General features: G+C 44.2%; 1 protein-coding gene across 2 annotated transcripts in view; it reads left to right on the plus strand.

Annotated features, from left to right (window-relative positions):
- Nucleotides 1–10,988: 10,988 nt before the first annotated feature.
- LOC138467543 (interleukin-20 receptor subunit alpha-like) overlaps nt 10,989–24,340 on the plus strand; it is a 219,648-nt gene continuing 206,296 nt past the window's right edge. The window contains exon 1 of one of the 2 annotated variants that reach the window (XM_069607653.1): nt 10,989–11,291. In XM_069607653.1, coding sequence (XP_069463754.1) covers nt 11,186–11,291 — 106 coding nt within the window. In that variant the 5' untranslated portion in view covers nt 10,989–11,185. The remainder of the gene's footprint in view (nt 11,292–24,340) is intronic. The other variant, XM_069607652.1, reaches the window with a different exon arrangement.

The following is a 24,340-nucleotide window of genomic DNA, read 5'->3' on the forward strand; positions in this document are numbered from 1 at the left end:
AAATATATATATATATAAATAAAGAAAAAACAGAGGCTTTTCAACCTAAAAGGAGGTTACAGCTGCACGCTGTAGATATGCTCACTGAAAGAGCTTTACCAACAAAAAGGGCTGTGCGCCTCTTTAAAATTATAATTTTATTTCATAACACTTTCAGAATTTTGATGTAGGAGGATTGGCTCGAACCCCCAACCTTTCAGGTACAAGTCACCAAGCTTACTGGCTCTGCCACAGACACAATATGCTCAAAGAAATGAAAACAAATTAAATGAAATGGGGCCACGCACTGGGACTGAAGCATAAGCTTCTCATGGACCAGACCTAGTATTCCCCAGTGTCTCCTAACACAAGGAGGCTTCCTGAAACAACAACAAAGGCCTGTGAGCACCTGTCTAAAGCAGTAGCTTTGTATGAGACCAGTGCCCCCCCCCGCAGGCCCAGACTTCAGCACCTGGAATTCCCAGGACAGTAATTAATCAAAGAGGCCTGTACGTGCCTATAGAGAAGCAGAAGCCTCCATTAGCTCAGCATGTGCGAGCTAAATAAACAAACGAAAAGAAACATTATCAAACAGGCTTAAAAGCCAGAGGCATACCAGCGCGAGTGCTACATTGTGAAAAGAAAAGACATTAGCAAAAGTATCGGCCGCACACGGCCTTTCCAGATACAATGACAAAAAACATAAATATTCCTCACATGATAGAGGAACCCAATAAAATTAAGAAATACATTATATTTACACATTTTTAAGGCCTAATGTATTAACAAGGCCCACTGTTGACAAACATGCAAGACACAACTGAAAGGGGTGATTTAGCTGTGGTCTCAGCAGCAAAGAAAGGGGTTGTTGGGTTTAGAGTAATGGACTTATATAAGGAAGGGTCCTTGCTCATTGGTTTCCTGCAGGGCATGACCTGTCCTCCATGATGGATTGGGGGCCCCCTTGCATTGACATTGAACTCTATTCAGTTCTGTTTTCTAACTTTTTTGTTTGTAAAAGTTTTTTCTTTGCTGCTGTGGTTTCAGAGTAAAGATTGAATGCATAATATGAGCCTCCTGTGTTGTCATAGAATTATGATACTTAACTTAAGCAAATGTTGTATTGAACAGTATTGGGACTCATGTCCTATATTTATTTTGGAATTTTCTATTTTCTTTTGAATTGCATATCTGAATCCACTTCCCGCCTCTGTCCTGAAATGGGGTACGTTTGGTCTCTTTATATTTTCTTCTTTTCAACTATATTGATGAATATGACTTATAGATATGTATTGTGTATGAACATCAACAAAGTTTCACAAAAGGATAAATTGTGGATCATGTTCTGTTAATTTTTCAAATATTAAAATACAATGGATATGTTTATAGCCTTGAAAACGACCAGGTGGTTGAAACACGTGTCAGCTGTGCAATACGTGGAATAAACCACATATTCATTGCTATTAAATAGAGTGATATTTTGAATTGGTTACAGATTTTTCACCAATCTGAGCACGAGTCGCCCTCCCGGATCTTTACCTTCTTTGTTTACATATTCCAAATCATAGTGGGTGATTTGTGGGGAGTAGGGTGCCCGCTGCCAATTTAATAACAGAACCTCAACAGGCTGGTATTTTGAGAGTGGTGAAGAGTCAGATAAACTTTTATCGAACCCACTCATCGCATTCTTTTGAGGCATACTAAGTACTTTTGTTTGCAGCAAGCTACTAAGATCTGGAGAGGCCCTGCTGCATTTACCAGTTCCAAACCACTGCAGGCTAGGCTGCTGAGAGCTAAAGAGACTTTAATTACAATCCACTGCTGCAGGCTACCGAAGCAGGGGCTGGGCTTAATTGAACACAACTGACTCAGGCTGCAATCAGCTCCACCCTGGTTGGCTTTTTGGCTGAGATGGCCTTTATAAGCTCACTTTGAACAGAAGCAGTTGTTTGATCAACTGCTTCCACTGGGAGTTCATGCGTTTGACCCTTTTCTTAATATTCTGATTTTTGGCTTCTGAATATTGTTTCTTGTTGCTGCTTTGCAGCACCCTTTCCCGTGTGCTTTTGCAGTATGCCTGTTTTGAAACCTTTCCTTGATTTCCAGCTTTTGATTTTTGAAACTCTGTCCTGTTTAGCTATTAAAGACATTCAGTTCTTTAATGATATCTTTTCTGCCTTTCTGACTTTCTGTAAAAAACGTTTTCTGTCAGCCTTTCTGCTTCCCAGACTTGACCTGTTTCTGCCTAGTTTCTCTCTCTTTCTCTCTACAATCCCAGTCTCTTGAGGTTTCCTGTTTGTTCCTTGCCTGAGATATTAGCAGACGTCAGTCCATAGTTCTAGTTCCTGTTCTTAAGTACTCTGAGTTTCCTGAACCCCTCTCATTTGCTGTCTTGTCTGAGTCCTTTGCTTTATATATTCTGATATTCCAGTCTCTGCTTTGTACTTTGTTTCTCTAGCCTGCCCTGTACCTGGTTATTTCTTTCTACACTGCTTTCCATCTGAATTACATCTTGGTCCACTGTGTGCCTCAGCACTGTACACGTTTAAAGTGTGACCCCTGGGTTGGTCTCCATTCAGATCATATAAGGGAAAGACTTCTGTTGACTTTGCCTAGTCTGTTGGAGTCTTACGTGCCTCAGTATATGGTCTCCAGTTTTACCTTTGCATTGAGTGCAACTTTCTCTTTGGCACGCCTAATTTATGATACTGCTGTATGACAGTTTTTAAGAGTAATCTGCTGTTACCAGGGGCGTTGCTAGGGTGGGGCGAAGGGGGCTATAGCCCCTGATCTTTTGGTTGTAGCCCCGGATAGAATCACAGGAGCTGTAGCCAAAAGACTAGCTAGCCCCCATTCCCAACAGTTCCGACATCAGCTTAGCCCCGGGTCTTTTCCAGACCTAGCAACTCCCCTGGCTGTTACCAATCCCAAGGGCTTTCCCTTATCCATGGACACCCCTTATCATATTCTAGTACACCCTTTATTCTGATCAATCTGTGTTGTCCAGTATATTTGCTTGTCCTGGCCTTCTGTCTATCTCTTTACTTACAACCATCTTCTGCCCCTGAAGTTCCTGTGAATTCCTGTTTCAACTCAGATTAGCTTGGTATGTACCCCATTTCTGTTATATTCTAGCATTGCCTCAGGAATCTTCCCTTATTTACAGTGTATAGTGTGTGATATAGCTTTTGCCCTGTGCTTTCCGGTCACACTCATGACAACAAGATAGAGACAGTCAAATAGAAGAAGCACATCATGCCCTGTAAAAAAACATCCGCCAACGAGTGGAGACACATACGATGGATAACGCAAGCTCTCAGTTCACAATGCTAAGGAAGGTCCAAAGGCTATAGGCCAACGCAGAAGATGCAATAAAGGTTGTACTTCGATTAGGACACATTAATGGATTACAGAAATGATTTTGTCACCAGACCACATGTCCATATAGAGGTATAAACACACATAATTCTAACAGATACACGCTCCCAGAACAAAGGGCCTAGGAGCATATTATATGAGGTCATTCACATAAACCATGGGAGAGGTTACATGTTTCCAATCAGACGTTGCACTAATATGCTGCTGGTTGACGTAGCTTGAAGGGTGAGAATGGTAAAATGGTGCATGCGAAAAATACTATTGTTGCTACACTGTTTACACTTCACAATTTCATTGATTAACAGGGACCGAAGCTGCTCACCCCAGAAATGCCAAAGGAGCTCCACCAATTCAACACTGAGGATGAAATAAAACACAATAAAATGTTCATTATCCGCTCATAAGTCTGGAAAACTAAATAGTACCACCATGAAGTCATTATTATTAGGTAACTAACAGAACTGTCATGAGGGATAGGATAGGCCAATAGCGTTCTGCATTGTATAGATTCTGCTACAGAGCAATCATGATTGACCAATCAGCAAACGATATTTTGCAAAGTATTCTGAAACAACATTTTGCTATGTCAATCTCCTCTCTACTATAAAACAGCACCATTTTGTATTGCTCATTGAATTATTTTTTCAATTATTCTTGCCCGTGTTTGCCTGTAATAAACATCTGTTTTTCTTGCTACCATGCAAAATTTTACTCAGTTGGATTATTTTTTATTATTGATTTTTGGGTCTTACCCTACAGCTGGGTTGGGTGCAATATTTTGTCTATCTTCAACTATGCAGGTGTTTTCATGCCCATCCATCCGACTGCCTCCCAGTGGCATACACACGTTGTGGCCTAAAAGGCAAGGCCCACCCTCCTTTCCCCAGGGCCCAACCTGTCACATTAAGTGCAGGGGTGGGGATGACTGTAGTGTGTGATTGTAATACTGCTCAGAGTGTACTGAGAAATGGAAGACTAGACAGCCTCGCAGGGAACAGGCGAGAAATCAAACCACCAAGGCACCATGCTCCTCAGTTTTACAAATGTAATATAATGTATTTATTTATTGTATTGGTTGGTAGCGCCCATACCCGGAGGTATCATGGCGCTAAGTACAATGTAGGTGTACATTAGGTTACAGGTACCATAGAAACAAAGTGGTTACAAAATGACAAAGGTGAAGAGTCAAGTACAGGGTAGGTAAGACAGTATATTACACATATTTGTCAAAGAGTAGAGTTTTTGATTTCTTACAGAAAAGGGCATAAGCAGGTCCGTCTTGAATGTGCTGAGGCAGTGTGTTCCATAGTGTGGGAGTGATGGTAATGAAGCAGGATCCCCCGGATCTGTGTCTAGTAAATCTGGGAATGCTCAAGGCAGAAATGCTTGAGGAGTGGAGATTTCGCACGTTCTGTTTTTTGGTGATACATTGAGTGACAATGATATCACCTATTCCTTTGCCATCCATGGCTGGAAATGGTACATAGCTGCAGGATTAATCACAGATCTTGCAGGGCATTGTTTCTGTTGTGTGACTGCAAGATGGGGGATATCCTTTGTACAATGTTCTCACATGAGCTTCACATCCATGTTGAAAGGTCTTTGTCACTTGGAGCTCTGCACTGTAAAGGAAAGCACATGGGAGACTCTGCTCCTAAAAGAATAGCCCATGAATAACTGAATATGTTCTTCTTAGACGAAAGGATGAGGCATCTGTTGAAAGAGATTTCAACATCTTTAGTTGCTGATTTACATATTGTATTATGCATAGTACAAAGATATATAAGGCCCGACTCCTGCCTTTCCTTGCCCAGCCAAGTCCTCTCTAAGATCCCCTAATACCTTACACCACACACACAAACCCCCCACAGTAGGACACCACAGGCCAAGCTGGTAGCACATCACCACTAACAGAGCCATGACTGAGCTCTCCTCTTCATCCATGTCGCACTCTCCCACATCTGCGGCTAACCGGACCCAAAGTGCTACAGTCACTCAGATCTTGGCCTCTACCCTCCAGTCACTCAGATCTTGGACTCTACCCTAGGGTTAACATACTGCCAAGTTTCTCAGCCAAACCAATAGAAAGCAGATTGACACTCCAGCACTAGGTATTTCAGACCTGCCCCCACCAACACCACAGGTTTTAAATCTGTCTCTCCCACTGTCCCACTAAGAAATCCCTCCCCTTTTTTTCATACAGAGCTAAGCACAGTGAGGCCAGCAATAATGTCAGGCAGGCACTACACAAGACCACTTACATTAGATTACATTGCATAATGCCCATACAGAAGCCAAAACTGTTGCCTGTGCTAATACTTGTTTTATCAGGACTGAAGTGCAAGGAACAGAGGCAAGAGCACACTCCCCTCTTTTGCGCAGCAATCGATAAAATACGTCTGTGTCTCGCGAAAATGTTGGTCCATCTGTCATTTACACAGCTGTCCTCTCTGCGCCTTAACACACTGCTTGGTGCGGCTTTTGTGATGTCTTTAAACCAGTCATCTCTCCTTGTAATTGAATACTCAACTACATTCTAATTACTGTTCACGTGCAAAGTAATGCTCCTTTATTTCCTTATTTGCACAGACTACGGTCCTCCACATGGGTTCCCACCCCACAGCGCTTCAAGGCCATAGCAATGCCAGTAGGCGCTATACTAATACCAAATAGCATAACATACCAATCAAGGACTATAAGTAGTTGACTATCAAACCGACTGCTCTGTGTTGTGTGCAAGTCTAAAAGGCATAAAGCCATTTGGTAGCTTACAGAGATCTAAAGTTGTGTTGTGTTATGTGCAATTTAAACCTAAAAGCCAGGATTGTTGTATTGCATTCTGGCACGTGTTGTTCTGTCTTCACGATACATAGAGGAATGCAAACAAGCAGGCAACACAAACACCACGGCTTGTGGAACATGATTTGAGAGCTCTGTTTTTAAAGAATGTGAAGTGTGTGTGAAGTAGCGATGTCAGCTGGGGATAGTGGTTTTCTTTTGCGTTACTACACTGTGCAGACTTTAGGATCTTCGTATTCAGAAGTCGCCCTGCATGCATTTAACTGCTGTTTGGCAAAAGAGGGTCACGTGCATCGGCTCGATTGCTGGCACGGCTGACACGTCTTTACGATGACTACCATGTAGTTGTGTAGTATTAACATGTATTATGTAACATGTTGGCAGGCTTCCAGATGAGTCAGTGTTGCTGGGAACACCCCACGCAAGTCCTGGGCTTTGCTTTTGCTTTCGTTTTACTCCCGTCACTGATCCCCTTGCAATGATTCATGACTAGAAGACTCAGAATGCAATTATTGGCGAAATACAATCCCACCACTCGCTTCACGCTGCTCCAGATAGTAATCTGGGAACCTTCAAAGTTATAAAGCTGCTGATACTAAATTCAGTGCAACAACTCTTCCTTGAAAGTCTCAGTGTTTGAGTCGTTTGCGATGCAATGGGTGCATCCGGTCGCAAAGCCCAAACGCACACCCCTACCGGAAATGAAATCGTCCAAGAGACCAAACTGGATCGAAAGAAGAAAAAAAAATGGCACATTCTTTCAAGTAGTCATTTCTAAAATATCTGCTTGTTGGACCTACAAAAATGGTTTGCATTTTTCTGTACCACTTCATGTAGGTTGTCGCACGGGCAATAAGCGGCATGCCTTTGCAAAACAATCACTACAACCAGTCACGTTTATCACTTGATCCCTTTATTGCGTGTTTTCAAAGTACAGCAGTGAATCTCAGCAGAGTTTTGCTGGGTTCACTTCCCTTTAAAAGTATAAAATGAGCTATATTTAAGACGCTGACTTAGTTGTCATTAGCATGCCTGATCAAAAAAATATATCTCCTTTTGATACAAGGGTCCATGTCCTAGCCCCACCTGTATAATGTGCATGCAGTGACGTCATTTCACCAAAATGCCAGGGGTAGCGAAAGTGACATCACACGACCCTTGACCCCTGATGACATCACAGGAAGTGATGTCATTTGACCCCACCCCAAAGTCATATCGCGGGAAACGATGGAACATGACCTTTCACCTGTTGACAAAACAAAAAAGTGGCATCACATAGCATTGTACACTACGAAAAATATGGTTACGATATCATTATAATGTGATGTATATTTCATACACGAATGGATCGCCATATGTATCGTTAAGATCAGTGTGTATAAACCCATATTACCAAATTACTGTCAATGCAAGCAGACGTCCATGACCAAATGATAATGATGTGTTATTATATAGCACTTACGCTTAAGCGCTATATATAGAAAAAATATACACCCAATATCACCCATCCCATTTATCCACCTCAGAAGGATGAAAGGCTGAGTTGAGGTGTTTAAGAACAGACTAAATCAGTGACTCGCCCCCTAAAGTGTGCCTGAAATAAACCTTTAATGAGTCTACCAATTATTGTGTAGAATTCCAGAAAGACACATTATTTGGTATTGCTATTCTTTCTTATTTAGGGTCAGTGCTGAAAGTGTTAGACTTGTGGCGCTCCTGTTCTTATTTTGCTTCTTTTTTTAAGGGGCCTGAACAAGAAAGCCAGCCACTCCAGAAGTAAAGAGCCACATGGTGCTGGCCGCAGCCCAGGAGCTTGCATTATATTAAAAAAAAGTGTAACACATTTTTTTTAATTCGTTTTTTTTCTTTAGAGGTCGCAAGGCAGACCACAGAGGTCGCAAAGGAGACCTCAGAGGTCGCAGTTGCGACCTCTGGCGACCCCTAAATGACATCCCTGTGTGCAGGCCTGCTCCATCAAGAAAACCTAACTACACAACTTCACCCTTTCAGATATGATATTTTGCCTGTTCAGGCACTCAATGTCATTGAGCTGACCCGGCTGAAGCCCCCGCACCTGAAATGTTAACTGAGGGGAGGGGCTTCCGTGCTGAGCCTTTAACAGATCAAACGATCAGGAACATGGTCCAGTTGGCGCATTTTGTTTCTATCGATGCAAAACTACAATCTGCTCGCCTCGGATGATCAAGCCCTGGCTGTTGCCCCGGGTCACAGTTCCCCCTGAGACACACAACCTGGGTCCCTGATGAACTCAACAACACGTTTATTTTGTCATCAGCAGCATAACCTTTTTTATGCATGATGGTGAATTTCCAACTGAAAGTCCATCAGTCACCTTGCAAATCTGTGACAGTTAAAGCGAGTAACACAATAAAGCACCCTTTGAAAATGAGTTCATACCCATAAAGTCTAATAGCTTGATATGCTAAAAAGTAAAGTGTGCTTTGATGTCCTTAGTTGAATGTTCTTAACACCATACATAACAACAGAAGGTTTGTGACAAATCTCCAAACCTAAGTGAGCATAAGACCCAACTTATTTTATTGTGTGTCTTAAAGCGCTGAAACTAAAGCGGGTAAATAGATCTTTTGCATTTTGCATCTTATATTTTTCCATTCAGGATGTGGAAAATAAAGGTACACTGATATTATTTTGGCCCAAGATGCTGCTATAAGGGTTTACATGTTGTCATGATGCTTTACTATGCAATTTGTGTATTTTGCAGGTAAACTCAATAGGACAGTATTATTGTAGGTCTTGACACCTAAAACTTAAATATGTGTTCCAAGTAAAGCGTGGAAGAAGGTAGCTGTGCCCAAATTTCACAGTGGGTTAAAATCCCTGCTTCACTGTTTAGCGTACGTGTGTGATCCCGGGAAAATAATGCATTATCACCCTGACTTCAACTGCAAAAATCGGCGTGCTTATAAGTGATTACGTTTACACCCTTACAATAGGACAGTTTTAATAAGTATAACGACAAATTGGCGTACCCAGGTGCTCCTCTGCTAGTGGCTCCAATACTTGTCACATAGAATTGCATTATTGCTGCACTGGCCCTCCCCCAGTCTCGTAACACTTGATTTGACAGGCAGACATAGGGCCTCATTCCGAGTATGGCGTTAAGGGATAGCAGCCACCGGTAACGAGACCGGTGGCGGTGATCCCTTACCGCCATACTCTGAGTTCCCTTTGCGCCCTCGCCCTTAACGCCTGCTTTGAGCAGGTGTTAAAGTCGAGGGCGCAAAGGGGCCTCCAAGCCAATAACGGTGACCGTAATGAACGGTCACCGTTATTTGCATCTTCCCCATTCCCATTGAGCCCTATGGGGGCTCATTTGGGAATGGGGAAGAGCCTTGGTGAATGGGCAATTACCGCCCCGCCAACCTTGGAATGGGGTGGTAATTCCGCCATCCACCAAGGCGCTGCCGGTCCGGGTACGGCGTCAACCAAGGCGTTAATAGCGCCATTGGTTAGCGCCGTACTCGGAATGAGGCCCATAGTCTCACCAGCCAGTCAGTACACCAGAGATTCAAGTATGGCCGACTATTTGTGGTAGAACCAACATTACATTTTCATCCCTGTTGCTCCCAGCCACTGAAGTTGCTTGAGCCATCCAGTGTACAGCCCACACTCTGCAATGTCCTGTTATGTTATGACATTGGGCCTCATTACGCGGTAGGCGGTAGCCATGCCGCTATTAGCACCATGGCTACCCCCTTACCGCATTCCGGGTCCGGGTTCCCAAAATAGGGACTTACCGGGTCATTCCAACCTTGCAGGACCCGGTAAGTCCCCATTCCGGGAACCATTCCCCATTCCCATTCGAGCCCCCACAGGGCCTACACAAGTACGTTTGCCACTCCACCCTCTCTGAAGTTAACGCCTCTCCCAACATTTGAACATTTGAAGGTAGTCCCCACCTAAATTTTAGCCTAGGTGCACCCCTGTATGGGCGCACTTGCATTTTGAAGAGAGGTGAGGGGGGCATTTTCCCCAAAACTGGCAGTCTTCAAGTTTTGCTGTGTTTGCTCAGAAAACTATAATTGAACTAACACAGTGAAACTTTAAAGCTGCTCTGACTTTCATCGCCTCTCTGCATATTAAGCTTTAATACATACTATTTGATAGTTGGTGCCCAAACCAGACCATGGGGGGGGGGGGTGGGGGTAGAACAGTGGGGGCGGTGCCTCCAAGTTTGCCCCGTCTATTTTCTGAAGTGGATCCTCCCATCACCCCTTAGCCCCCCCACCGCCACCGAAATGTAGGTTTCGTATCGCACCTGCCCCGCTGTTGGCGGGTATGTGTCTCTTCCACTTCAGTGCGTTATGAAGCACCAAAGAATACATTTCAGTGACATCTGTTTGGACGGTCGTTCTCTCATATTCAGTCCAAATGCGGCTTGTTTCATGCTGCAACCCACCAAAATATTCCTCCTACCCCGTGCCTATATGGAAAGTTCAGGTTAGCCCAGAGTGTGCAATGTCAGAGTGTCTCAGTGCAGTTTTGAGAGGTTTAAAGCTGTGAAATGTCACGGGCAGAGTACCAATGTGCTCCCGTAGTGTACACCAGGAAAGCAGAAGTTGTCACGTCGATAGTGTATCCTTTCCGAGCTGTTTTTTTTGTATTCCTTTGGGCCATGATAACATTGTCAGTCTCTGTCGATGTTGCTTTGTTTTCATTTGCGAGCCGCGCGGCCATTATCGTTCGTACGGTCGGTCAGAGTGTCACTGAAAGGTGTGAAATGGCGGAAGGCACTGGCGGCGCTGGCCCTGGCATCCGCGTCGCCGCCCACACACGCATTCTTGGTCTGCCCGCACCTACTCTGAAACCAGAACAGGTGAATCGAGGGCGGGACCGAGAGTAGTTCTCGTCCGCAGACTGTCACGGACGGAGCTGCAAAGAGAAGGAGCTCGACTCTCCCTCTGGCAACGCCGGCCATGATGCTTGAGAGGACAGGGTGCCTTCGGCCGGACAGACAGAGGGGCCCGGGCCACGCAGGTCCCTAGCGATGAGGCGCGCCCGCCAGGGGCCAATGGGGCGCGAGGCGGGGACTGCCCGTGCACTGCCCATCCTAGCGGCGCTGCTGCTGCTGCTCCCCCTGCAGGCCCATTCAGGTAAAAGCCTTGGGAACGGTGGGACCGCAATATTCGGTTGGAGGGGTTTCTAAAGTGCGACCTGGGCTGACCAGCTGCGCATAAAGGTTGCAGGAGAGTAGCAGCCTTCATTTGAGGTCGAGCATACCTTCCTGAGCAGTGCTGCCTGGCAGCAAACTCGCACCGGGCATTGAGCAGAGCGCCAGTTAACTTGAAGCCACACAATTCCATGCCTACAAACGTGAAAGGTCAAAGTATTTCAAAGCTTACGTTTTGGGGAGTAGGTGATTGATGTGACAAAAAGAATACAAGCCAGTATTTTAGCAAGAGGAAAGAAAGATAGAAATTCTGATTTAACACGGAGTAGAAATTGGATAAGTAAAAGTCCCAAGCTGGCCACCGGGAGTAGTCAGAGACTTGGGAGACGCACAGGAAAATAAAAGTACCACCCGCTGGTTTATCTGAGGATACACTGTTGTAAGTCGTATTTTAAACATAGGTATTTTATGGAATTCTTTCAGTTCTGGCTGCGATTGGTTTTCTTCTGGCGGGCCGTGACATTCCTCTTGAGATTAGAGGGCCTTCTGGCTTCCCTTTCGTGGTACTTGACCCCAGCGTTGCCCCTGAGCTATCCTCCCTCCTTTACATTCACAAAGGAACATCTGGGGAGTAGGGGTTGTCCGTGTTGGACAGGCAGACTGGGTGCGTGAGCCTTGTCATTTCTTATCTAGAGTCACCTTGTTTGTTTTGTTTCTTCTGCCGATCATTTTGCACATGCCATGTCTGATGTTACTGTTCCCGAGAGTTTATCGTTTGCAGGCAGAATAGGTAATATTATATCAAATGTGTATGTATAGTGATTCATGTCTGATTCCTTCTGCTTCTAAGCATTTATCAATAGGTGTTATCAGTACCAAATGTAATGATACTCCATTTATCAACCTCAGAAGGACAAAGTCGGATTTGGCCAATACCGAGACGTGCAATTTTTTTTTTTTTTTTTTTTTATTTGTTCTTGGTTTAAACAAACCTTTACAAAATCGATCTTACAAAATAACACATTTTTTATAATGAAAAGAAAAAAAGAACAAAAACACTTAAGAATTTACAATCAGAATCATAACGAAAGTATCAGAAACCGAACCATATACACATTTGGACAAGATAAAAACATTTCTAACTCAGATCACATACTGTTTTTAAAAACGTAATTAATCGAATAATCAGAGTCGATGAGTAACCATTTCTCATTCTATACCATATGAACTTAGGGTCATTACAAGTACCATTATCAAATAACTCCATAAAATAATCTGATCTTTGTTTACGCAAATAGGAACATTTCACCAAAATATGTTCTAGAGTCTCTTCCATTTCTGAGATGTTACAGAAGCGACACCATCTCTTTTCTTCCATAGGATTCCTTAAATTTAATATACTATGAGTGTACATAACATTAAGTCTAAATCGCATAAAAGAATTTCTATACCTTCTAGATGGATATTTGTTTAAGTAGTTTTCCATAACCATATCAAGTTTCCAGAAAGAGTGTACCTGATTATACAATTTAGAAGCATATACTTTTGATTTGGTAAGAGACCAATCCATCCCCTTTAAAATCCTTTTACATTTGTTAGGTTTATTTATCACCGTGCATTTAGCTATACCACAGTCCTCAATCGTGGATTCAATGGATTTATTTAGGTCAAGCATAAAAGGACATGAAGTGTCGATGCCTGCTTCCAGATAAAAGTTTGTGGGGCCTAATAACCTACATTTTCTCCATAACATGCATCTTTTGGTTACAACAAGTGAATGAAGTGATTGTAAACCCAATTCATACCTTAGCACTTCAAAGGGTATACAGCTAGGCAAAAAGAATAATAGACCCCTCCATATTAGACTTTCCAGAGATTTCAAAAAGTCTACAATACCTACATGATAGAATTCCAAACCATAAGTGATCCGCGGGACCACCTTTCTTAAATAAAACTCTCTCATCGGTTTCAAAGAAAACCCCCCAAATTTTCTCTCTAGCATTCTCATCTGTCTTAGGGCCACCTCTGCTTTAGTCTTCAATTGGTTTTTGAGTAAACTGACTGATTCTACGCCTGTAAAACAGTATCCAAGAAACTTGAATGCTTTCTGTATCTTAATTCGTTTACCCTCACAAAACCAAGAGTAAGAATCTTGTTTCTTGTTTACTCGTCCCATTCGTATAATAGTCGTTTTATCAGGATTGATTTTCAAAAACAAATTACGTATAAATTGTTCAAAAATGACAATCAGTCGTTGTAAGCCCACTTTGGTATTGTCCATGAGAATGAAATCGTCGGCATAAGCCAACCAAGATATTTCCTTCCCATTCAATTTAGGCGAAATCAGACCTCCATTTACAAAAGCAAATTGGGCTCCACTAACATACAAATTAAAGATTGTCGGTGCCAACATGCACCCTTGGCGTAGTCCGTTATTGGTTACAAACTCCGTGGATAGATCTCCCCCCGCATTCATTCGTACCACTAGTCTTGTGTCCGTGTACAACTCTATAACGATGTCTAATAAATGGTTTGGCATTTTTAAAGATTGTAATTTGTGCCATAGCCTTTGTCTGTCCACAAGATCAAATGCCTGGCTAAGGTCCATAGATGCAACGTAAGTTTGGCCCTTTCCTTTAGTCCAGGTTTTACTTTGCAGACATTTCAAAATCAATCCACCACAGTCAGTACCACAATTTTTTCTAAAGCCAATTTGATTCATACTCAAGATCTGATTCTGATCCATCCATCTCTGAATATCAATAAGAACCAAAGAAGCAAATATTTTGGAGTCCGAATCTGCAATCGCTATTGGTCTGTAGTTGGTGGGCAATAATCTTGAGCCTTTTTTAAATATCGGAATAACCACAGAGACTCTCCAAGAAAGAGGGATAGTTTTCGACATACACACATCCTTAAATAGAATACATAAATATTTTTGCCCACAATAGTGGGTTACATTTCAATACCTTATTACTTAAGTTATTGAGGCCCGGGGCCCCCGTGTTTTTAGATTTCATTATAAGACTCCTAATTATATCCACCTCGCATCTCATAGACCATTCAGAAGATCCCAATCTCAGAAATGCTTGACTTTGTTCATTGGATTTATATAGCTCTGCAAAGTGACCCGCCCAAGTACTTTCAGGAATTGGGTTTACCGTTGTCATCACCTGGGATGAATCAACATTGTTCATTAATTGCCAAAAGTTTGAGGATGTCACCCCCCTCATAGCATTCAAAATACTTTCTCCATCACGTTGGGCAATGATACCTTTATGGCTAATCAGCCAATTTTTATAAGATTGTTTCAGACGTTTAATATCAATCCAGGCACTGGCATCAGTTCTACTCAATTTGCGTAGTCTAGGATCTCCCTCTTCAGCTCTCTTTTTCCTTCATAGACCTCTATATCCATAGAGTGTCTATGGAATACGGGTTGAATTTTTTTATCATACTTCATTACACTTTTAATTTTGGTTCCAATAGTAGAATTAAATTCTGGTACAGAGAACATTTGGAGACGTTGTTCCAACTAAGTGTTATCATATTCGGCAACCAGAGTCGATATAAATTTATTGGTAGAGTTAAAAGACCATTTTATTCTATTGTTGGCAGTATTGACCAATAGTTCCTTATTGTAACTTCGTTTAGTTTTCTCATAAATTGTAGAGTCAAAGTCCACTATCAGCATACAATGGTCACTCGTCGCCACATTTCTTAATTCTAATTTGGACATTGAATAACTCAGTTTGGCACTCAGAAAAATATAATCAATCGTGGACACACAACCTCTCGCATTCCAAGTATAATGATCATTGGGTATCTGCTTTAGTCCCCACTTTTCAGTATATTTTAGCCATAAAAAGCCTCTAACTTTCTGGTTGCCATACAAACTAGATGCTACTTGGAGATACAAAAGTTAGTAAGTGCATGCTGGTGCACATTTAACTCGCTGAGCTATCCACCCCGGGCTATCCGCTCAATTTACAGGATCTTGTTTGATCAACTGTGCAGTTAAAAAAATAATTTATTAATGATATCTATGCACCATCCCCTCCTGTGTACTGTCCCCTACTGTCCTTCTGTTCATACAAACCATACCACTAATTGGTGTCAGGTTTGTAAGGTGTGTGCCATGATTCCTGCTACTTCTAAGCAATGTAATAATAGGTGTTATATTAGTAAGAATTGTAACGTCAGAGTCAACTCATTCCCAAAATCTGTCAGTATTCAAATTCAAGGAGAAATATGGTAATATAGCTCAACAGGTTCAGTGCTTGCAGTTGTGATGAACACAGGTTGATGGTTTTGATAGTGAATTTAGCTTTTCATCCGTTCGAGGTTATCAATTACACATTAATTTCGGTTCCGCAATTATTGTTATATAAAAAGTTTTTCTTAATAAATTTCTTTGGCGAAAGCGCTATACATGTAACAGATTATTGTTATACACTTTACCATCAATACATTCCAGAAAAGGCTCAGAATAATGTCACAGCCTTACAATAGCGTAGCTTTTTGGGACTATTCAACTTCAGACAGACTCGTATACAAATCATATACCTTCAGAAATGGATATGAATCTCATTTTGATACTTGCATGCCTGCAGCTGAATGAGACTGAATCGGCAGTCTGATGGTAGAACTTTCACACAGTTTGCTGGGAACTAAATCAGGATGTTTCTAATCTTTTCATAGTTTTTTCTTATATTTATATATGGTGCGCGTGCAAACACACAGGTGTGTGTTTTTCTTACCTGCAATTATAGGTGTCCCTAACTTTTGCCTGAGACCCACTGTGCCCCCCACCGAAATATAATAATTGGAATTATATTAATTGGAGATGCCACTGGTGGCAAGCACTGGTGATGATAGGTTATTTATAACGCGCTTAATACCCAGAGGTTTCTAAGCGCGGACCCAGGGATCGAACCTGTGTTGCTCTGTGTCAAGGCAATTTTGGCAAGAAGAGGATAAGTTTGATAACCTAGGCCACGGTGCAGCTTGTGCCTTGTGTAACGCCCCAATATGCACACCTTTTTCACAAAATATTCATATGCTACCTCTTTTTCACGAATTGGATTTGCTAATTTGGAACAATATTTGTTGGGGCTCGTGCCTATTTTGCCCCGGCCAGACCTGAGTGGCAGCCTGCTAGTGGCATGCTCACCAAAAAGTGTACGTAAATCAGAATATTCCTATTGCACGAATGTGCCACAAAAAGTGGACTCAGGACAGATACTGTGTCCCACTTCTCACTGTGTACATTTATAAAACACACCCTTGCAATCAATTGGACAGTTCCAATGTCTTAAGCCCCCTACCACGTACATTTGAAAAACATGTTTCGCAGCGACAAAATAGAAAAGTAGTGAACATTTCTCAATAAAGAAGAGAAACAAGTATAAACTCCGCCAAAATAGGGAGAACGGATGAGTGTTGATGTGGACAATCTTTCTACTTTGTATGTAACATTCCCAGAATCTGATCACAGAATGTTAAAGATACATCAAGTAAAACTGTTTCTGATTACTATTTCAGAAATGTAATAAGGAATGAGGGACTCAGGGGGTGTTGTGGGGCAGGAAACAGTTAGGTCCTTTTAAGGGCAAACCATGTGACCACAGGAGGGCGCGCGAGAGGGAGGAAGGGACAACGGAAGGGAAAGTTTAGTGCATAGGAGAATAAAGAGAAGTAGCACACACTTCTGGCTCTGTGTAGTTCATGCCACCGGGCCGACCATCACCATAACAACTGGCAACGAGAAGGGAACAAGAGCCCGGAAACACACACGCCTTCGAGCAGCAGGCAAGAGGTGCCTCCAGCATCTTCGCGACCTGATGAGAGGGACCTGTGAAGCCGCCGCGGAGCGACAGCCAGATGAAGTAGCGTTGTGCACCCTGGTGAGAAAGGTGATCCGGAGCACGGCAGGGCCGCCCGCGAAAGCACTGTGGTGGGAAAGGCAGAAAAGAACAACCGCCCACACGCACGGTGTGCAAAGGACCCAGGGAATGCAGTGCAGTTAATCGCTGCATCGGAAGGAAGATGAGAGAACAGCAGCTCGCACGTGCGGCGCACGAACAACATGCTGGGAAATACGCCGGAAGCAGCCACGGGAGGCCACGCATACCACGAGGAGGGTGGAATAAGCGCATCGAAGGAACATCAAAAGGAGGTTATCAAACATGTTGGAAAGGCAGCACCAGGTGACAACAGACATTAGAAAGGACAGCAATAAGAGGAAGCCAGTACTTTGGGAAGGACTGCAATCAGAGGAAGGCAGCACTACAGAGGAGACAACAGACATCCAAAGAGGGAAAGGAGTGGGTGGAAAAGATTGCAAACTATACAACAGACCCCAGCAGAATAGTAAAGTGTCCACAGTGCATCACAGCCTCTAACCGAAAAACAACTACCAACTGAGGACAAACACCACAACAACAACCAGGTAAACATATGAACACAACATTGTTGCCAACGCACAGGTGCCCGCAGCCGCTGGAGCAGGGGCTGGAGCACCAGTAAACCCTTTGACGGGAACAACATCAAGGACTGCATTCCTCAGAACGCCCTGCCCTTTCGTGTTACAAACACACCATGATCAGGGACAAAGATGGGACAGATAGATGGAAGACTAATTCAAAGACTTCATGAGGGCCGTAGAAGATCATGACTCACCCAATAAAGCGGACGTCTTTGCCAATCTGGCTGGAAAAGAAATCAAACGCTTCCTGAGGACCATTACGACGCAAGACAAGACCACATATGCCCCGATGATAGCGGCTGTTAACAGAAAGCTAGTTAACCTACCCAATAGAGACTACGAAAGGTACTCATTTAATCTGTGTGTGCAACTCCCCCATGAAACCATTGGGCAATTCGTTATACACCTACAAAGAAAAATAACCCAATGTGATTTTGTGAATTTCTCTGACGAAGAGGCAATTAGAAAAAGAATAATAGAAGGGTGCACATCTTCAACCCTCAATAAACCCCTTCTGGAAAAACCTCTGTCTCTACCAGTGATCATAGATTTAGCCATAGTTTACAAGAGAGTAGACGTGCAAGCAGCGGGCATTGAAAATCTCCAGAAAGGTTTCAGTGTCGCAGTGATACAGACTGTGTCAGCCATGGTTGCCAGAACACAAGGGTCACCATCCAGACCCAGGCTAACAAACCCTCACCAAAGACCCCAAGGGGAAAGACAGTGCTACCAATGTGGGTTTGAATACCCTCACATGGGGCAAGACCCAGCCATCGGAAAGATGTGCATGAAGTGCGGCCAGGAAAACCATTTCTAAGTGATGTGCAGAGAGATAAGATTACCCATTGAGCTCAGCAGGGTAGTACACTCGCCAACTTCAAACCCACAACAGCAACTATGAGACGGACCCATATCCAAATCCACAATCCAGCCATGTGCAGGATCCGTATGAAAACCCACCCGTAGATCGGGAGGATGAGAGACAAGACCACAGAAGGTACATTCCACAAAACAGATATAGCAGAGAATATGTGAGATTAATCAGCGAGGCAGCAGATGACAGCACAGCCCCAAAGGTCCCTGTCCAGATCGGATGACTGACCCATCAGATCCTGGTAGACATGGGGGCAACCGTCAACATTATGAATGAGACCCTATCCCAAGCAATAAAAGACGTCTACACACTGGACCTTTCCCAAGCTCAAATATTCCAATCGAGCGCAGCACACTCGCTTCAGTCCACAGGACAGTTTCATGTGACCTGTATCACAAAGGACAGAGTGTACCTACGACCATCCACGTCATACAAAGCCCCTCGACAGGGCGGTGCTTACTAAGTCATCGCACAGCACAGGCACTCGCTCTGATAGACATTCATTATGATCAATCGGAGGTTGTCTAAGGTCTCCCAACGGGGGCTCACACATTGAACACAATGTCACACCAAAAGATGTCCCTTGACATGGTCAAAACCTCGTTCCCAGTGCTATTTGAAGGGGTAGGTATGCTCAAAGACTCAGTGATCTCTCACCACATTGACCCGAGGGTCACACCAGTACCTCTGCACCCACGCCGTGTTGGGTTTCAACTGCAGGCACAAGTGACACAAGAGTTACAACTCCTCCTAGATAATGACATTATCGAAATGGTAAGTGGCCCAACACCATGGGTGTCACCACTAGTAGTCGTCCCAAAGGAAAATGTCAGACTATGCCTCTGCATCAACATGCGCATGCCAAATGCAGCTATCCAAAGAGAAAGACACCAAGGCCCAAATATAGAGGACATGATGGTCAGACTGAACAAGGCCATCAAATTCTCCAAACTAGACTTCAACCAGGGGTACCACCAGCTGGTCATTCATCCTGCTTCTAGACCCAACACCACGTTCGCAACACATGAAGGACGCTTCCGCTACAAGCGGCTTAATTTTGGAATATCCTCCGCTGCAGAAATATTTCAGGAGACTATCTGCATTCTAATTTCACCCGTACCCACCAAGCCCTAACGCGAGCTTGTGAAATCCTACAAACAGCTGGCCTTACCATAAACGGGTTCAAATGTGTCATCAACAGAGACAGCCTCAGATTCTTTAGGTACATTTTCTCAGACCAAGGTATAACGGCGCACCCTGAGAAGATCAGTACAATAGTTGACCTAACTCCACCGACAGGAGACGCTGAACTACGATCATTCCTGGTATGGCTGGATACTGTGCCTGCTACCTTCCTAAATATGCCATACTCACAGACCCCTTCAGGCAACTACTAAAAAAAGACACACCATTCGAATGGTACACCACTTGCCAAGAGGCACTCCAGGCAATAAAGGCAGAACTTGTCAACAACAGCAGACTAGTGTATTTCAACCCAGAGAGAGACACTGAGATAATGGTCAACGCCAGCCCGGTAGGCCTTGATGACATACTCGCCCAAACCAAACCCAAATGACAGCTGAGGGGGAAAATTGTAGCTTTTGCAAGCAGAGCTCTATCATCTACCGAACGAGAATACTCCCAAGCTGAACGAGAAAGCTTGGCAGCTGTATGGGCATGTAAATAATTACACCACTTCGGCATCGGACAGACATTTACACTCATAACTGACCACCAAGCGCTCATCTCTATCTTTGGAAACCGAAAACTAAAATGCCACCATGCAATGAGAGATGGGGCATCAGGCTCCAGGAATACGACTTCCGCATCTTCCACAAACCTGGAGGTGATGCAAACCAGGCGGATTACCTATCTCGGCGCCCGGAGTGCAAGGGGAAGAGACAATGGAAAATGAGGCAGAACATGACATAAGGTACCTGTCGGAGAATGCACTTCCACTGACGCCCACCATCACACTATTCACTGCCAAAAGCAGAGCAGACCACACCATACAAGCAGCAGTGCGACTCACCATCACCAACAAGTGGAAGAATTACCGTAAGGGACCATTTGAGTATGCGGATGTGTACAGAAAGGAGATAGAAAGGATGGCCAAAATACAAGGAGAGCTAGCCACCACTGAACAAGGCTTCCTACTGCAAGGAAGTCGATTAGTAGTCTCCAAATGCCTGAGAAAGAAAATAGTAAATATAGCTATAGCACACAAAGAACATTGAGGGATTACAAATACAAAAAATATACTACTCATCCAAGTTTGGTTCCAATATATGGACACAGTGGTCGAGGACATTTAAACCCACTGCCAAGCCTGTCAGAAAACTGCAGCAAACACACCCCCATGTCCCCTGCAAATCGTAACACTACCAGAAGGACCCTGGCACCGAGTGGCGATGGACTTTTATGGACCCTTAGAAGAAGGGGGCCGCCTACTTGTAGCAATGGACAAATACATGAGATTCCCAATAATAAAACAGGTATAGTCCACAGCTTTCCACCACATACTGGGAGTAGTAGACAAACTATTCAGCAAATGGGGGGTGCCAAACATTGTGAAGACAGACAATGGGCATACATTACAAGGACAATTATTCAGGAAGTTTGTGGTTACTTAGGTTTTCAGCATCAAAGAATCACTCCACTGTGGCCACAGGCCAATGGGATGGTGGAGCGATTCATGTCCACCATCAAGCAGACCAGACAGAAGGCTCTTCCCGATCAAACACCCCTTACCCAAGCAGTGTGCCAAATTCTGAGAAGCTACCAGAACACACTGCATGAAGCCGCAGGGAAGGCACCAATAGAGATAATGATAAAATACAAACCCTGAGGGCACCTAATACAACTGGAGCACTACACTATGGAGCAAGATGCAGAGATAAGAGAACGAGATGCCGAGAAGACAAGGAAAGCAAAGGAATGGGCAGACCAGCGAAGAGAGGTGAAGGAACATCAACTACCGACTGGAGAGTCTGTCCTGGTACGGCAAAGACAACAGAGAAATACAGACTCGAGATATGGCTCAGATCCATTCCTCGTGGCTGAAGTCAAAGGGCCTCATTACACGGTAGGCGGTAAGGGTTTACCGGTACCGGTAAGGGCACCGGTACCGGTAAACCCTTACCGCCTTACTACGAGGTCCCTTTGCGGGTCCTCCCTTAATGCCTGGTTTTTCCAGGCGTTAAGGACGGGACCCGCAAAGGGACCTCAGAGCTAATTACGGTACCGCAATTTGCGGTACCGTAATTAGCACCTTCCCCAGTCCCATTGAGCCCTATGGGGCAAAAATGGGAATGGGGAAGGGTAAATGGGGATTGGGGAATTACCGCCCCCGCTCACCTTGGAGTAGGGCGGTAATTCCGCCATCCACCAAGGCGGACTCGGTACGGTACCGGCGGCAACCATGGCGCTAATAGCGCCATGGTTACCGCCTACCGTGTAATGAGGCCCAAAGTGTCAATGGTCTCTACAACAGGAGATGGACATGAAATAACTCGGAATGCCTCATTCTTCCGCCGGCTCCACACATCCGAACCGGAAACCCCTCAGCCGACACCAGGAGAAGAAGAACAAAAAGACAGGGAGGACCAAATGGATGGGGTTTGACAGGAAGCAGAGGAAAGACCAGGTGAGACCCGCAAATCACCTGGAAGACCACATCGAATGGTGAAGAGGCCATCGCGGCTGATTGAGCAAATGTGAGCCCGAGAACTCTTATGATAAGCAAGAGGGAGTTGTTGTGGGGCAGGAAACAGTAAAGTCCCTTTAAGGGCAATACATGTGACCACGGGAGGGCACGGGAGAGGGGAGGGATAAGGGAAGGGAAAGTTTAGTTTTGTGTGTAGGAGAATAAAGAGAAGTAGCACACACTTCTGGCTCTGGTAGTTCATGGCCGCAGGGCTGACCTTCACCATAACAGGGGGCACAGACCTGTTTTGTGAGGGATAATTTTAAAGATTTACTTTGGTCTTCATCAGTTAAGGAATCTCAGTGTGACTTGATGGGTCTGCCAACTTTAGCCATAGAGCATCAACTCTACAGAAGCTTTATATCTAGGACACCATTTCAAAATTACGCAATGAAGTAGAAAATGAAGAACCTTTTTAGTAGGTATACTAGTGGCTTTGTATGCCACTCGATTACGACACTTTGTTTTGTAATTAAACGTTTAGAAAGTGAGCAGAGGTCGAAGTGGGAGAGAACTTAGGAGTATGGCGTTCCTCTATTTTTGGGCTAAGCCACCATCGTTCCCTTATTTTTTCTCACCTGGAGAGGCACATTTGTTTTTTACTCCCCCCTTAATGGGAAATCTATCTAGGGCCTGCTGGGAATACTTTAATGTCACGTCTTGCTGAGCTATCTTGCAGTCTCTGGTTTGCATTTGTTTATTAGAGTAGCTTGCTTGGGACACAACTTAAATTCCTGAGCCACTACATAGCCCTATACATCACAAAGAACAGAGTGTGCCCAGCACGGGCGAGTGACAAGGAAGCTGCAGGAATGCGGGTGGGGTGGGTATAGGTGACAGATGTGGAAATTGGGGCTAGGGGCAGGGGGAAGGGGGATGCATGGGAGCACGGGGCTTACTTACCTTCATCCAGACGGTGAAGATGGTGGCCTCCCACTTTTGAGGAGGCTCGGAATGGGGCTTAACCATGAGGTGAATACCCTGTTCTGAACTTCCTGATTGACTGGGAGGCTGCATGAACCCCCCACATGAACCCACTGCTAGGGTGCAAAAATGTTTTAGGCATCTCAAACAGAACGCTGGACAGTGCATACATGAAACTCCCGGGAGGATAGCTCAGGGGATAGCTCCGCGGCAACGTGCTCGCCTTGGAAGCAAGACAACACAAAGCAACACAGGTTCGATCCCCGGGTCTGCGCTAAGAAATCTCTGGGTATTTAAGCGTGTTATAAATACGCAACTAAGACAAAAAAATAACAATTACGCAACTAAAAAACAAACAATTCCTGTAACAGTGCCTCAATATCTGCAGGCTGGGTGAGCGCTTTAAAAATGCAAAATAAAAAAAAACTGTACATAGACATCATGCAGTGGGTGGTAGGAAAGCCTCAATTTGGGAATGTGGGTGAGCGAGACATTACAAATTGAGAACTGCCATTTCCATGATTGTTATAGCATAGGGTCCAAGGTGTGGTTGTTGCACGCTCTGGGGGATTAACCAGTTTGGGGGCTCTTTCGTCTCAGCTCTAACTCAGGGGCATTCTTGGGGTTTTCAGATCTTAGATAAAATATAGTGCATTGCACTAAAGGAAGGAACACAGTTTGGCTAGCCTGTGTGTGTGTGTGTGTGTTTGTTTGGGCCAGGAATGGTCTGATCAAAAGGAGAGGTTTCAAGGCTACAAATGGCTGCAACACCAGAAAGAGAGACCCATAGGGGCACATGAGACACATGGTGAATCAGCATACCTTCTTAATGGGTAGTGGGGCCTGAGGAGGGTGTCTTGCGAGACTGTGCAGACTGATACAATTCCAAACTTTCTCCATGAGTTGCAAAGGTTAGTGGGCGAGGTGGAAGAGGTTGTTCAGGACTATACATCAAGCAGGTTTTTGTCAGATGGGAAGGTGAGATAGTGTTGGCTTTGCTCCTGTTGACTCTGTGGTCTTTGCCAGATTTGGGGGCTGAGG

Source organism: Ambystoma mexicanum, chromosome 4q (genome assembly GCF_040938575.1).
Source record: "Ambystoma mexicanum isolate Mex_15411 chromosome 4q, UKY_AmexF1_1, whole genome shotgun sequence".
Lineage (NCBI taxonomy): Eukaryota > Metazoa > Chordata > Amphibia > Caudata > Ambystomatidae > Ambystoma > Ambystoma mexicanum.